Source organism: Leucoraja erinacea, chromosome 1, assembly GCF_028641065.1.
Source record: "Leucoraja erinacea ecotype New England chromosome 1, Leri_hhj_1, whole genome shotgun sequence".
NCBI classification, from domain to species: Eukaryota; Metazoa; Chordata; class Chondrichthyes; order Rajiformes; family Rajidae; genus Leucoraja; species Leucoraja erinaceus.
In genome coordinates, this window is record NC_073377.1 from 73,899,738 (window position 1) to 73,916,057 (window position 16,320).

The 16,320-nt window shown below is 42.7% G+C and overlaps 1 protein-coding gene across 11 annotated transcripts in view; it reads right to left on the reverse strand.

Annotated features, from left to right (window-relative positions):
- Positions 1-16,320, reverse strand: part of LOC129698412 (kelch-like protein 5) — a 100,394-nt gene that overhangs the window by 73,551 nt on the left and 10,523 nt on the right. For 8 of the 11 annotated variants that reach the window (XM_055637605.1, XM_055637577.1, XM_055637573.1 and 5 more), the window contains exon 2: positions 4,823-4,894. Coding sequence is in view for 2 of the 11 variants with exons in the window: in XM_055637563.1 (XP_055493538.1) it covers positions 1,657-2,036 (380 nt within the window). In the remaining 9 variants the exon portion in view is untranslated. Of the gene's footprint in view, positions 1-1,656; positions 2,393-4,822; positions 4,895-6,014; positions 6,073-16,320 lie in introns of those variants that run through there. The other 3 variants (XM_055637563.1, XM_055637559.1, XM_055637590.1) reach the window with 2 other exon arrangements.

A 16,320-nucleotide genomic window follows, 5' to 3' on the forward strand; every position in this document is an offset into this window, starting at 1 on the left:
TTAATAAATTCACGTCAAACCAGTCACACCACCAGAGAGTAGGTACAAGTCAGTGCCAAAATCTAATCTGTTACAGCCAAGATTTACTCTGTACAGTACCAATGACAATCTACAATTTTTGACAGGAGCTGAACAATTTTAAATATTTTCCACATGGTCAGTTTTTTAAGTACAAGTACACATGGATCTGATAGGTCTTTGAGATTATTAATGCATCACTAAATATTTATGACGAAGTCTGAACTTCCAATGAATAATGCAATAAACTGATTTTACATGTGCTAGTAAGTTGGTCATGCCATGTTCCACATTTCTGTCCTTTATCTGTAATATTTTGTCAAATACCTATTCCAATCCAGCAGCAAAGTGTGTTCTTTGGTTGTATATATATATACTATTTACAGCATGCAGAGCCAAAAGGTTTGTATCTGAAATGATTCTATTGGATACAATACGTCTATGAAATTAAAAATAAAAAATAAAAAAAATTGCTGAAGGGACATAACAATTCTGATAAAAATAGCGGTAAAGCTGTTCGTGAACATAAAGTCATCAATCATATACGTTGACTGTGCCAAACAGCAACCTGTTGTAGTTACATGATTTGCAATTATTTTTCAGAAGACGGACAAAAATGATACCGTGGATTAATAACTTATTTTCCCTCCAAAATAATCGCTTGTTTTAAGATAATTAAAATATCATCTTAGCACCATGAAAAAAAAAATCTAAATGAATGACAAATGCAACCTGAGTGAGCATCCATAGTACTATGTTATTTACAGTCATACATTGAACCTCCTTTTGTAACATAGCTATTTTCAATAGAGAAAACCAATTTTGTTTTAAGAGTACATTACACATTTTTATTCAATATAAAAACCATGCATACTTACACTGTTGCAGTTAAAAGCTAAATTATTTAATACACCTCACAGTTGTTTTAGAAAACATTATTTTCCTATCTTTGATCATTTTAATGTAATGTAAAAAAATTGTAGGTGTTACACTATAAGGAATAATATAGCAAGATAGCCTCTTTGCAGTTGATTGAAAAATCTAACTTAGCATAAATGATCTAAAAACGACACGTCTTGCAGACTGCATATGCCACACAAAAGGAAATTTGTCGCAATAAGTTATTGCAAATGCATTTCAATTTATTTTTTGAACAATGCTTACTTCATTTATACAAGAATTGTGAAAGGATTTTTCAGATGTTGTAATACAAGATGGTCATGTAGAGTTTCTAGAGTAATACATTTCACTTCACATGCATATTGTGATGTAATGTACCATATATTATACATAGGACTCTCATATTTTGCTGCATTGTACACATTCGGTTTCAGGCAAGGTTATATTTTATCATTTGGAGTCAACTATCACTCATTTACCTTGCAATTTACCAAATCCTTGACTAATTTTAGCTATATATTCTGAAAAAAAATCATCTTTTTTTAAAACAGTTTAATATAAGGAAGTAAAAACTGTTGTAAAGTCAGGAAATTCTTTTGCATCAGGTTCAAATTTGAAATTATATGTTGCAAGCATTATGTAGATATTTACAATGATATTTTATAGGTTGCAAAAATAAAGAGAAAAAAAGTTACAGTAATTGTTGGCACCATCTTGGATCAAACAAGAAAACCTAACCTGCAAGAACTGCTGTCTGTTTCATTGTCTTCTTCACTCTCTTCATCCTTAGCTTCATGCTTGCCATGCCACTCTATGGATTCATGGTCGTCAGTGGTAAACTCAAATGAGGGGAGATCTGGGGCAGGGGGGACATGCCAAGATGGTGAATTTTGAATGTTCTGCTGGCTCGATCTCTGGTAGTTGATAGATGCCAATGGTTGTTGCAGGTGTCCAGAGTCTAGAAATTTTCTCCCATTATTGGATGCACCTTGATCTTTGTTCCAAAATTCTCCGCGTCGATTGTCATTGGATGTAGGAGGAGATGCAGAGTGGCCAAAAAACCGGCATCGGATGCGTAAAATCTGTTTCACATCAAATTCTTTACGTGTAACAGACATTTTCTGTTCACCTAGGCAATTGTCAAGGCAACTGGGGAGACTATGCTTGTAAGGCAAGGCAGCGCTGTATTTTGCACAGCCCAGCCTCAATTATATACTTGCTAGACCCCTGCTTGTAGCTGAATGAAACAATGCTTTCACAGAGTTAAATTCCTCTTAGATCTTCAACAGCAGAATGTCAGTTAATGAAAAATACGATGAAGCAAATGTGAAGAGAAGGCAGGGATGAGTCCGTGTTCAATCAATCGAAACTCACAAATCAACCTACAGTATGACGATCAGTGCACTTTTCATTGCCGTCATCTCTACAACACTACCAGCTGCATTCAAAAACACTGACAGCATTCATTAAACCCTTTTTGAAAGCTGAAATCCACCACTCCCCTTTCTCTGAACCACAAATGAATGAAAGGGCAACTTGCACATAGCAACCTATCACAATACTTTTCATTTGCATTCCCTCCCCTTTGTTGCATTAACTCTTTAAATATTCTCCCTTGCATTCTATTGCAAAATTAATCATGCAGATTTGTTTCTTTCAAACTTGATTAATTTTTTTTCAAGAATATCTAATGAATAATAAAATTAATTTTATATTAAAGCAAATAATGTCATTTCTGCAATCAAATAAAAAATACACCTTGGGTCAGGAAATGATTCTTTAAACAAAGCATTTCAACTGTCTGAAGTAGTACACTATTCATTTTATGGAATTTTGCAATATTCAACTAATTTTCTTGATCAGCTAATTGACCACTGATCTTACCAAAAGATACAGAGCACTTCAATTACATCTTAGCCTAAGTCTGCAGGTTCATTTAGCACTTTAGGATAGCAAGTAGAATTTCTACAAATTTCAAACTGTTATCCAGGTGGAAATGGAAATTGGCACAGGGTTAAATTCTGTTAAATTGCTGCATTGTTTCTCCCATTTGTGCACAAACATCTGTACTGTAGTAGTTGCAGTCGATGGAAATCTCATGCTCTGTATTTCACATTATTTCTTTGGATTGCCAAGTGCAATCGCTTATAATGCTGTAAATGTATGTTTTGAAATTACAGTGATCACTCACAGGAGTTTAGATAAATGACAGCCTGGGACATTTTAGGATTCTGAAAGGGACTGACAGTTTCATTACCGAGGGACTTCCTTAAGGCTGTCTTAAGACAAGGAGCTAGCCATTAGAACAGAGACATGGAGAATTTGTTTTAACTTGGAGAGTTTTAAATATGCACCATACAGCACAGTGAAGTCTCAGTTGTTGAGTATATTTTAAATTGAGTTAACAGATTTTTATGACAGGCAGAGAACCTAGGGAATGGGGATCAGGCAGGAAAGGTCAATAGTGAGCATTGAGTAACAAGGTAAAAGTTTGAGGGGCCATTTGCTTGATTCATCCTTCCATTTATTATGCTGTTCTTATGAGTCACTGGAACCACTGTGTCTGGTCTTCTTAACCTAACTAGAAATATTTATGGGCTAATGCAAAGTTTTTTCAGCATCTAATACAAAAACATAAAAAATACACCCAAAATGTAGGTCTGCAACTGATCCTATCAAAGGACCTTCTGTTCAGAGACACAATAGAATGTAGCATAACAGTTATGTTGAGAGGCCAGTAACACAGAGTTGCGGATTAATGATCAAGAGACACCAGTATTAATCCAATTTAACCAGCTAGAGAATTCAAATTCAGCTAATTGAATAAAATCTGGAATGAAATGCTATTGTAATGCTGACTATAAAACTATTAATTATCATAATAATCCACCTGGTTGACTTGCATCCTTAAGGAAAGAGATTCTGTCTTTTTTACCCAGTCAAGATTATATACGACTCTGAACCTACAAAAATTGCAATTAATTCTCAGCTACGTTAGAGGGAAGATACATTCAGTTGTATCGAACTTTGGTTTAAGGTTCTTTGCCATCTTGTCAAAGGCAAAGCAAATGGGTAATAACAGTTTAATAGCTGATCATATAATCCAATAAATAAATATGAAAAGACACACTCCTTCAGTGAACTTGTATTCTGTACATTTATTAGCTTTTCTGAGGATACTGTCTCTTTTAAAAAGAGACCAAAATATGTTGGGGAATGTTTTGGGGAACACAAGCATGACTCCAAGTTACCCGATGTCCACCATATTTTTGTCTGCCTAATTCCTAACCTGACCTCAGCCAGCAGTATTCTAAAGAAGTTCAACAGAAGCTTTAAAATCTATACTTAACAGGCTCATGACTCTACTTTGTGTTCAACAATTTCAAATAATTGATTAATTAAAAACTGCAGCATGGAAACTGGTCCTTTGGCCTACCAATTCCATGCCAATCATCAATCACCTATTTGCACTAGTTCTATGTTAATCCACTTTTGCATCCACTCTCTAAACACTAGGAGCAATTTACAGAGGCAAATTCACCCATATCTGTCGTGTTGGAAGGAACCAGAGCAATGAACTAGGGTATCTGGTGCTGTGAGGCAGCAGCTCTACCGCTGCATAATTGTGCCCCATTTAATGCTGTAGGGGATTTGTTGTTACATCTATGACCAGGCTATTAAAATGGGGGCGAGGGGTCGCTGCCTCCAACAAGCAATCAAATCATTATCAAATTATGCAGAGTTCAAAATTTTCAAAAGTTCAAAATTTTAGCAATTGTAAGCTCATTTATATTCAATTTTGTTAAGCTTGTTTTAAAAAATATATATCCTTCGACTAAAGTAATTGTTTAAGATTCCATAAAAGAAGTAATGCCTAAATATATGAAAAAGTAATGTCACTTACCAACATTAAATTCAGTTTTCAGAATGTGAGAAAATGCACCTAGAATCAGAACAATTTTCCACTTCAGTCATTCTGGAAAACACAAAATTTCACATAAAATCTCAGAGAAATGTGAGATTATTGCAGTTATTCACAATCTAAAATGACAATCAGTAAACTGATGGTCAATTACAGGACCTTACATTAGCTAAGTAACTGAAAATTGTAATATATATTCATACCATTACGAGCACTAAAGTGACAAAACAGACAACGATGAGAACAGAACCAAGATTTCTTAGCTACTTCCAAAATTGGCTTCTGGCCTTTTGAGTATCTTTTCCAATGATTAAGTAATTGTTAAAAGAACTGCCAATAGTACAAGTTTCTATTTCACCTTTATTTCACAATCTATTTTTTCAATAGGGGGGGTTGCACGTAAGGTCACTGGGTCATAGGGCTCGACGCACAGACACACTAAATCCAACTGGAAGACATCCGTCACTTCCGGTATATGTTATTAATGCTAGAAACGCGTACTTTCCTACCTGTTAAAAACCACCAAAATGTTGAATTTTTGCGCTGAAAAAAATTGTGGGAGTCAGGGTAAGTGTGAGAGACGTGTGCCTAACTTCAGAATTCCAAACGTGAAGCGAAATGAAGGTATAGAGAGGCAAGAACTGAAGGGACTACAGCAGCTAAAGTGCTTGGTAAACTTTGAAAATATTGGGAATTATCGCGTTTGCCCACTGCATTTCATCAAGTAAGGCAATATTTGTGTTTTTTCTTGATTCCTTTGGTATATAAAAATTCTCAGAAGTGATAAATGTGACTGTAAATTTTTCTTCAGATGCGTTTTCATTTTGTACGTAAAACCCCCACGAGAACCATGGGCGATTAAAAAAAATTACAGCCAGATTTATCACTTCTGAAACTTTTTTAGATGCCAAAGGAATCAAGAAAAAACACAAATAATGCCTTAGTTGATGAAATGCAGTGAGCAAACGGCCAATGTTTGCCAAGCACTCTGGCTGTTGTTGTCCCTTCAGCTCTCGTTTCTATCTACTGTCATTTCTCCTCACTTTTGGAATTCTGAAGTATGCTAAATGTCTCACACGCTTATCCCGATTTCCATAATTATTTACAGCGCAAAAATTGACAGTCAGCGGGTTTTAACGGGCCCGCTACGCTGAAAACAATGGTAAGTGCCTACCTGCAGTACATCGCGTGTAATCCATTTGGAGTAGCGTAGCAACAGTATGGGTCATGGGTCGCGACCCGACTGCCGTGAAACCTCTCTATATCTAACATAACAATAATGTAATTGGTAGTATCAGGAGTCTATGATCAGTGACTATAATCAAGAGATTGCTTGGAAATTAACAAATCAGTAACAGAACTGGAGCACTTATTTGTCTATAATTGCTCCATGAACGACATGGTCTGCTGAGCCGCTTCAAAGGGCACTTATTAGTCAAATGCTTTGGTGGGTATGGATTATAAATGGGCAAGGATATCAGATTTCCTTGTCTAAACACCTTATTGAGGCAGATGGGGGTTTTTAAAACTGGAAACGTGGCCGACGGGCAGGACTTCAGGTCAGAATGAAGCGCTGGGGACTTCAGCCCCCTCTCCCTACTATCCTACTGGCCAACGTACAGTCCCTTGAAAACAAAGTGGAGGACTTAAGGGCAAGGCTGCTTTGTCAAAGGGAGCTGAGGGAATGCTCTGTGTTCTGTTTCACAGGAACATGGCTCACCCCCAGCTCGCCAGATACAGCGGTCCAGCCTGAAGGGTTCTCCATCCACCATATGGACCGTACCTTGGCATCTGGGAAAGGGAGAGGAGGGGGTGTCTGCCTCATGGTCAACTCTGCATGGTGCTCAGACGTGGCAGCCCTGTCCAACTCCTGCTCTCCACACCTGGAACATCTGGTGGTGAAGTGCCGTCCCTTCTACCTCCCAAGAGAATGCACCTCCATTAACCTGACCGCGGTCTACATCCTACCCAAGGCAGACGTCCATCTGGCACTGGAGCAGCTGCACGCCGTGGTCAACAAACACCAGACGTCTTACCCCGAGGCATTTACCACCATTGCTGGGGAATTCAATAAGGCAAACCTAAAGAAATCACTCCCAAACTTCCATCAACATGTCTCCTGCAGCACCAGAGGACCAAACACCATCGACCACTGCTACACCACCATCAAGAATGCCTATTGTTCTATCCCTCGCTCTCATTTCAGTAAATCCGACCATACCGCGGTGCTGCTTCTTCCTGCCTATAGGCAGCAATTAAAGAGCGCACCCCCAGAAGTGAGGACAGTACAGAGCTGGTCGGGGGGGGGGTGGGTGGGTGGGGGAGGGTATAGGAACAACTCCAGGACTGTTTGGAGTCTGTAGACTGGGCAATGTTCAAGGACTCGGCAACGGACTTGAACGAATACGCCACAGTCATTACAGACTTCGTAAAGAAATGTGTGGAGGACTGCATCCCTACAAAAACCTTCCGAGTGTTTCCCAATCAGAAACCTTGGATGAACTTTGAGATCCGCACTCTTCTGAAGTGCAGACACAGGGCATTCACTTCCGATGATACAGTGGCCTACATGAAGACCAGATACGACCTTGGTAAGGCCATCAAAAAGGCCAAAAGGGACTTCTGCTCCAAACTGGAGGATGAGACAGACTTTCGGCAACTGTGGAGGGGCCCGAATGCAATCACCTCCTACAAGGCGAAACCAGGAGGCAGCTCGAATGTCGGCGAAACATCACTCCCTAACGAGCTCAATGCGTATTACGCACGCTTTGATAGGGAGAATACCGAGGTGCCTTCCCGAGCCCCCATTCGCTGTGATGGTATTTCAGTCTCAGACACAGAGGCCGACGTCAGGAAATCCTTCAGAGGGGTGAACCCTCGAAAAGCGCCTGGACCGGATGGTATACCCGGTCGTGTTCTAAAAACCTGTGCGGACCAACTGGCTGGAGTTTTTACGGACATTTTCAACCTCTCACTTCTGATGGTCTGGGGTCCCCACCTGCTTTAAGAGGGCATCAATTATACCAGTGCCCAAGAAGATTAAGGTGACGTGCCTCAATGACTATCGACTAGTGGCACTAACGCCGGTGGTGATGAAGTGCTTTGAGAGGTTGATCATGGAGCAAATCAACTCCTACCTCGACAAAAACCTGGACCCGCTGCAGTTCGCTTACCGCCACAACAGATCAACGGTGGATGCAATCTCGCTGGCCCTCCACTCCGCTCTGGACCACATGGACAACAAAAACTCATAAGTCAGGCTGTTATTCATCGATTACAGCTCGGCATTTAACACAATCATCCCCTCCAAGCTGGTTACCAAACTCGCAGAACTGGGTCTCTGCGCATCCCTCTGCAATTGGATCCTCGACTTCCTCATTCACAGACCAGTCTGTTCGTATTGGTGGAAATGTGTCAGACTCGATAATAATCAGCACGGGAGCACCTCAAGGCTGCGTGCTCAGCCCCTGCTGTACTCATTCTATACTCATGACTGCGTAGCCAGTCACAGTGCCAACTCCATCATCAAGTTCGCTGACGACACCACTGTTGTGGGACGTATCACTGATGGGGATGTCAGAATACAGAAGAGAGATCGAGCAACTGCCCATATGGTGCCAGCGCAATAACCTGGCCCTCAACACCAGCAAAACCAAGGAACTGATTGTGGACTTTGGAAGGAGTAGGAGGGGGACCCACAGCCCCATCTTTATCAACGGTTGAAAGGGTCAAGAGCTGCAAATTCCTGGGCATGCACATCTCTGAAGATCTCTCCTGGTCCGAGAACACCAATGCAATTATCAAGAAAGCTCATCAGCGCCTCTACTTCCTGAGAAGATTATGGAGAGTCAGTTTGTCAAGGAAGACTCTCTCTAACTTCTACAGGTGCACAGTAGAGAGCATGCTGACTGGTTGCATCGTGGCTTTGTTCAGCAACTTGAGCGCCCTGGAGAGGAAAAGACTACAAAAAGTAGTAAACACTGCCAGTCCATCATCGGCTCTGACCTTCCTTCCATCGAGGGGATTTATCGCAGTCGCTGGCTCAAAAAGGCTGGCAGCATCATCAAAAACCCACACCATCCTGGCCACACACTCATCTACAGGAGCCTGAAGACTGCAACAACCAGGTTCAGGAATAGTTACTTCCCCACAGCCATCAGGCTATTAAACCTGGCTCGGACAAAACTCTGATTATTAATAACCCATTTTCTGTTATTTGCACTTTATCAGTTTATTTATTCATGTGTGTATATATTTATATCATGGTATATGGGCACACTTATCTGTTTTGTAGTAAATGCCTACTATGTTCTGTGTGCTGAAGCAAAGCAAGAATTTCATTGTCCTACACAGGGACACATGACAATAAACTCACTTGAACTTGAACTTTAAAGCTATCTGGCATCCTCATGGTTACTGTTACTTTTCTTTCATTTGGAATGAAATTAATTGTTCAAGTTTATATTCATCAATTAATGCAGTCAAATTCAAATTTATGTCTTTGGTTTAAGAGTCTCAGCCTATAATTTCTAGTCTAGTGTCTTAACCATATCCTATTGCAAGCCTGAATTAGAAAGCAGATCTTCCAATTGAGCCCAAGATGGACACAAATGCTGGAGTAGCTCAGCGGGACAGGCAGCATCTCTGGAGAGAAGGAATGGGTGACGTTTTGGGTGAGACCATTCTTCCGACTAGTCAGGGGAAAGGGAAATGAGAGATATAGAACTAATAAATGAAAGATATGCAAAATAGTGACGATGATGAAACAGGCCATCGTTAGCTGTTTGCTAGGTGGAAATGTCCAGTTGAAAGTTACCCAAATGGTGTTGTTTCTGAGCTCTGCTATTTCCCCTCTATCAAGTTTATATCCAATTCCCTATTCTCAACAACGAGTGAATGTTTCCTCGTAAATCTTCTCTGAACCCTGTCCAGCTTGTCAACATCGTTCCTATAACACGGTGCCCAGAACTGAACACAATACTCTAAATGTGGCCTCACCAACATCTTATACAACTGCAACATGACCTCCTAACTTCCGTACTCAATACTCTGGCTGATGAAGACCAATGTGCCAAATATATAACTCTTTGAAGAAGTAAATAGCAGGACAGGCAAAGGAGAGTCAGTAGAAGTTGTTTACTTAAGATTTTCAGAAAGCCTTTGATAGGGCTATTTTTAAGAGCCCTATCAAGCCCTCTCTTGAAAGCTTCCAGAGAACCTGCCTCCACCACCCTCTGAGGCAGAGAATTCCACAGACTCACCACTCTCTGTGAGAAAAAGTGTTTCCTTGTCTCCATTCTAAATGGCTTGCTCCTTATTCTTAAACTGTGGCCCCTGGTTCTGGACTTCCCCAACATCAGGGACATGTTTCCTGGCTCTAGCATGTCCAAGCCCTTAACAATCTTATGTTTCAATGAGATACCCTCTCATCCTTCTAAACTCCAGAGTGTACAAGCCCAGCTGCTCCATTCTCTCAGCATATGACAGTCCCGCCATCCCGGGAATTAACCTTGTAAACCTACACTGCACTCCCTCAATAGGAAGAATGTCATTCTTCAAATTAGTGATTCTGTGGAATTCTTTACCACAGACGGCTGTGAAGGCCAAGTCAGTGGATATTTTTAAGGCAGAGATAGATAGATTCTTGATTCGTACAAGTGTCAGAGGTTATGGGGAGAAGGCAGGAGAATGGGGTTAGGAGGGAGAGATAGATCAACCATAATTGAATGGCAGAGTAGACTTGATGGGACAAATAATCTAGTTCTATTCCTATCACTAATGACCCTATGACCTTAAAAGCCTTTTTGACTACCCAATCTACCTGAGACTCTATCTTCTGGGAACTATGCACCTGCACTCCTAGACCCCTCTGCTCTACAACACTACCCAGAGCCCGACGACCATTCACTGTGTAGGTCCTGCCCATGTTAGACGTCCCAAAATGCAACACCTCACATTTTTCTGCATTAAATCCCATCAACCATTCCTCAGCCCACTTGGCCAGTTGATCAAGATCCTGCTGCAATTTCTCACAACCATCTTCTCAATCTGCAAAATCACCCACTTTTGTATCATCTGCAAAACTTGCTTATATTACCATTTATGTTCTCATCCAAATCATTGCAATAGATAACAAACAGTAACTGTCCCAGCGCAGACCTGAGGCACACCACTAGTCATAGGTTCAATGTTCAATAACAATGTCACTGAAGCATACAATTTATCGTAGAGGTGTAGGAAGGAATGACACTGATCTCCAAATCATACAAGGGAACATTACATTAAAAAAAACCATAAAATCTATTAAAAAGGCCTGGTTGATAAAATCACTACACTGTCCTGAAGAGGGTAGGAGAAATTTTGTTTGTAAAGTACCGGTTGTGACCAACCATTGCTGTTTTTTATCCATATTTTTGGTATAGACTTAGTATTGGTACATTATTGTCGCATCAACCGAGATACTCGTGAGAGAGCGGCCTTGTGAGTCTTTGGCTCGAGAGTCTTCGGCGAGGAGGAGGCTACACGTAAAGTGCGAGAGGACGGAACGCGGTGAACACATGTCGGGGCAGATGAGACAGTGTGAGGCTTGTAGAATGTGGAAGCCCAGGGACACACATGGAGCCTCTGGCTGCTACAACTGTGGCAAGTGCGTCCAGCTTCAGCTCCTAAAGGACCGTGTCCGGGGAGACACCGTTTCCAGTCCGTGCGGCGGACACGTCGGTGGCTCCGTTCCTGGAGATGGGACTCGAGCAGCGAGACCGACGTCGGGCAGAGCCCTAGTGGTGGGTGACTCCATTGTCTGAGGAGTGGACAGGAGATTCTGTGGCGGCAGGCGAGATGCGAGGATGGTCTGTTGCCTCCCTGGTGCCAGGGTTCAGGATGTCACAAGCCAAATTCTGAACGTCCTCGAGAGAGAAGGTGAACAGCTGGCAGTAGATGTGCATGTGGGCACAAATGACATTGGGAAGAAAAGGAAGGAGGTTCTCCAACATGACTTCAGAGAGTTGGGAAGACTGAAATGCCGGACTTCTAGGGTGGTTATCTCTGGAATGCTTCCAGTACCACGTGCGAGTGAGGACAGGAACAGGGAGATAGGGGATCTGAATGTGTGGCTGAGGGGCTGGTGCAGGGAGCAAGGATTTAGATTTATAGACCACTGGGATCTCTTCTGGAGTAGGGGTGACCTGTACAAAAGGGACGGGTTACACCTTAACTGGAGGGGGACCGACATTCTGGCAGGCAGGTTTGCTAGGGCTACACGTGTGGGTTTAAACTAAATAGTGGGGGGGGAGGGATTGATCGACAATTGGGAGTATAAAGATGTAGTTGAAGGGGAAGTGGCTACAGGAAAAATTACAAAAGATTCCCGAATTAATGGGAAGGAAAGCTTGAGAATGGACAACAGAGTAAGGTCAGGGCCAATTGCAAGGGGGGAGTGAATACGGAGGTTAAAGTGCTGTATATGAATGCACGAAGTATAAGGAATAAAGTGGACGAGCTTGAGGCTCAGTTAGAAACTGGCAAGTATGATGTTGTGGGAATTACTGAGACATGGCTGCAAGAGGGCCTGGGCTGGGAACTGAATGTTCAAGGGTATACCTCCTATCAAAAAGACAGACATGTGGGCAGAAGGGGTGGGGTTGCCCTGTGGGTGAGGAATGAAATTCAGTCCCTTGCAAGGGGTGACATTGAAACAGGAGATGTGGAGTCGGTATGGATAGAACTAAGGAATGGTAAGGGTAAAAAGACCCTAATGGGACTAATCTATAGGCCCCCAAACAGTAGCCTGGACATAGGGCACAAGTTAAATCAGGAGTTAAAATTGGCATGTAGTAAAAGTAATGCTGTGGTTGTTATGGGAGATTTTCAACATGCAGGTAGACTGGGAAAATCAGGTTGGCACTGGACCCCCAAAAAGGGACTTCATAGAGTGCCTTTGTGATGGATTCTTTGAACAGCTTGTATTGGAGCCTACCAGGGAGAAGGCAATTCTGGATTTAGTGTTATGTAATGAACCGGATTTGATAAAGGACCTCAAAGTTAATGAGCCATTAGGAGGCAGTGACCATGGTCAGGTTCCATCTACAATTGGAGAGGGAGAAGGGTAGATTGGAGGTGTCAGTGTTGCAGTTGAATAAAGGGGACTATGGGGCCATAAGGGAGGAGCTGGCCAAAGTTGACAGGAAAGATACACTAGCAGGGATGAGAGTGGAACAAAAATGGCAAGTGTTTCTAGGCATAATACAGAAGGTGCAGGATCAGTTCATTCCTAGGAGAAAGAAAGATTCCAAGGGGAGAAAGGGACGACCATGGCTGACAAGGGACGTCAGATTGTCTTGTGGGTGCCTCATTTGGCCTTTGATTCCATGCTACGTCAGCACTCCATCATTAAACTCCATCATATTTTCCATGTCGCTAGCTCATTCCTTTTGCATCCGATTTTGCACTCCTCAAAACATTTTTTCTTTTTACGTACCCATTTTTTAATAAAATCATACACACCCCTCCCCCCCCCTCACTCATTTTGTCGCCTCCTGCTGGCCTGCGACCATAACGGTTCGACGACCGCCCGCCGCCTCGCTCGGGATCCTCAGGTCTATCCCTGCCTGCTGCCTGCTGCCTGGGCTCGAGCAGAGCCTGGAGCTGGAGTGAGCGCCCGCTCCAACCCCTCTCCTTCACCTTTCTCCCCCATCCTCTCCTTCCTCTTTCGCCCTCTCCCCGCAGACAGAGCAGAACGCCGGCTGTTGCCAGAACCGCTACAATAGGCGCTGCTGGACTCCAGCCCAGCCCCCCTATGCCCCCGGTACACTCCCAACACCCCCACCCCCCCCATTCTCCAAATGCTCTGCAGATCGGGAGGTCACCGGGGGTCACAGCCGGTCACCAGCTTGGACATGGCGGGGCAGCAGTTAATGTGGCGCGGGGGGGCATTACTCCCATTGGGAAACCTGAAATTCCTCTGTTGATCGCAGGCCCCGTCCGACCCGCCTACTCACCGAGTTCAGGTCCGCCCTCTACATCTCTCTCTCCCCCACTCTCTCTCTCCCCCCCCCCCCCTCCCCCTCCCCCCCCCCCCCCCCCCGTCCTCCTCCCCCCCCCCCATCTCCCTCCCTCCCTCTCCCCCCTCCCCCCCCCTCGCCCCTTCTCTCTCTGCCATCACTCTCTAACCCCCCCCCTCCCTCTCTAGACACGCCTGCAAGTTTGGAGTTATGCGTCAGTAGATAGGGCGATTATGGGGTAAAAGGAGCAAATTAATAATATTAATATATTAACAAGGGGGTTAGTTACCGTGTGTGCGGGGGGGGGGGTAGTTAGTGTGTGTGGGGGGGTGGTTAATGTGTGTGACGCCCACTGCCCCCCCCCCTCAACTGCACGTTGGGGGAACAGACCTAACGAGTCTGCACTTGGTCTAGTAAAAATTAAAGCGAAGAAGTACAACATAGGAAAGATGAGAGGGAAGCAAGAGGATTGGGTAATGTTTAAAGAACAACAGAAGATAACCAAAAAGACACTACGGGGAGAAAAGATGAGGCATGAAGGTAAGCTAGCCAAGAATATAAAGCAGAACAGTAAAAGCATCTTTAGGTATTTGAAGAGGAAAAAAATAGTTAAGACCAAAATTGGACCCTTGAAGACTGAGAAAGGTGAATTTATTATGGGGAACAAGGAAATGGCAGATGAGTTGAACAGGTACTTTGGATCTGTCTTCACTAAGGAGGACACAAACCATTTTCCTTATATAGTAGTGGCCAGAGGATCTGGGGTGACAGAGGAACTGAAGGAAATCCACATTGGCAGGAAATGGTGTTGGATAGACTGATGGGACTGAAGGCTGATAAATCCCCAGGGCCGGTTGGGCTGCATCCCAGGGTACTTAAGAAAGTGACTCTAGAAATCGTGGACGCATTGGTGATAATTTTCCAATGTTCTATAGACTCAGGATCAGTTCCTGTGGATTGGAGGGTAGCTATGTTATCCCACTTTTTAAGAAAGGCGGGAGAGAGAAAACAGGGAATTATAGACCAGTTAGCCTGACATCGGTGGTGGGGAAGATGCTGGAGTCAATTATAAAAGATGAGATAGCCGTACATTTGGATAGCAGTAACAGGATCGGTCCGAGTCAGCATGGATTTACGAAGGGGAAATCATGCTTGACTAATCTTCTGTTGCCCTTTATAACAAGAGGAATCGAATATAGGAGCAAAGAGGTCCTTCTGCAGTTGTACAGAGCCCTAGTGAGACCACACCTGGAGTATTGTGTGCAGTTTTGGTCCCCTAATTTGAGGAAGGACATTCTTGCTATTGAGGGAGTGCAGCGTAGATTTACAAGCTTAATTCCCGGGATGGCGGGACTGTCATATGCTGAGAGAATTGAGCAGCTGGGCTTGTACACTCTGGAGTTTAGGATGAAAGGAGACCTCTTTGAAACATACAAGATTGTTAAGGCCTTGGAAACACTAGAGGCAGGAAACATGTTCCCGATGTTGGGGGAGGCCAGAACCAGGGGCCACAGTTTAAGAATAAGGAGTAAACCATTTAGAACGTATACGAGGAAACACTTTTTCTCACAGAGAGTGGTGAGTCTGTGTAATTCTCTGCCTCAGAGGGCGGTGGAGGCAGGTTCTCTGGATGCTTTCAAGAGAGAGCTAGATAGGGCTCATAAATAGCGGAGTCAGGGGATATGGGGAGAAGGCATGAACGAGGTACTGACTTGGGTTGATCAGCCATGATTACATTGAATGGCGGTGCTGGCTCGATGGGCCAAATGGCCTATTCCTGCACTTATTGTCTATACTGTGGAATAACTCTGTTATCCAAATTAATGATTCATATGTGATTACAATCAGACCATTATTATTCTGCTGAATAAATCTTTGACAAGAACATATATAAATCTTTATAAACCACATTTAAAATCAAAATGCCAAAAGAAGGAAGCTGGGACTGAGTTGGCAGAGAAATTGTATGCCGAAAGATGTCTTTCTGCTTTGATAAAAAAAAAAACATAATCCTATGCTTTGGGAGGCTCATTGTTGTCTTCTTGGACATAAGGTATTGAGGCATAGAAATCTTTATTATTAATTTTTTCTTCAGAATGTTTCTTTAAATTTGTTATTGATTCAAATCTAAGCCACATTTTGTTTTCTATAATCTATATAGGAAAACAAAATTGATTTGAAATTGACTTGTGAAATGCAAGTAACTACAAGTAATCATTACACATTTAGGGAGACAAAATGTTTTTATAATTTTCTATTCCAGTGGATGTATCATATATTTAAAAAAACCCGTGGCAAAGTGAAAACCTGGCATCTAAATTATGAAGCAGCTCACAAAACCAATCTTTTCAAAACATGCACTTACTGGTGGAGCGTGCATTTAGCTTTAATCCAAGGATTATTGTATGAGACCCTCTTCTTTTTAGCACCTCACTGTAGCGTTACACAACTTATCTGCAGTGGCACTGTAGTTCTGCCACT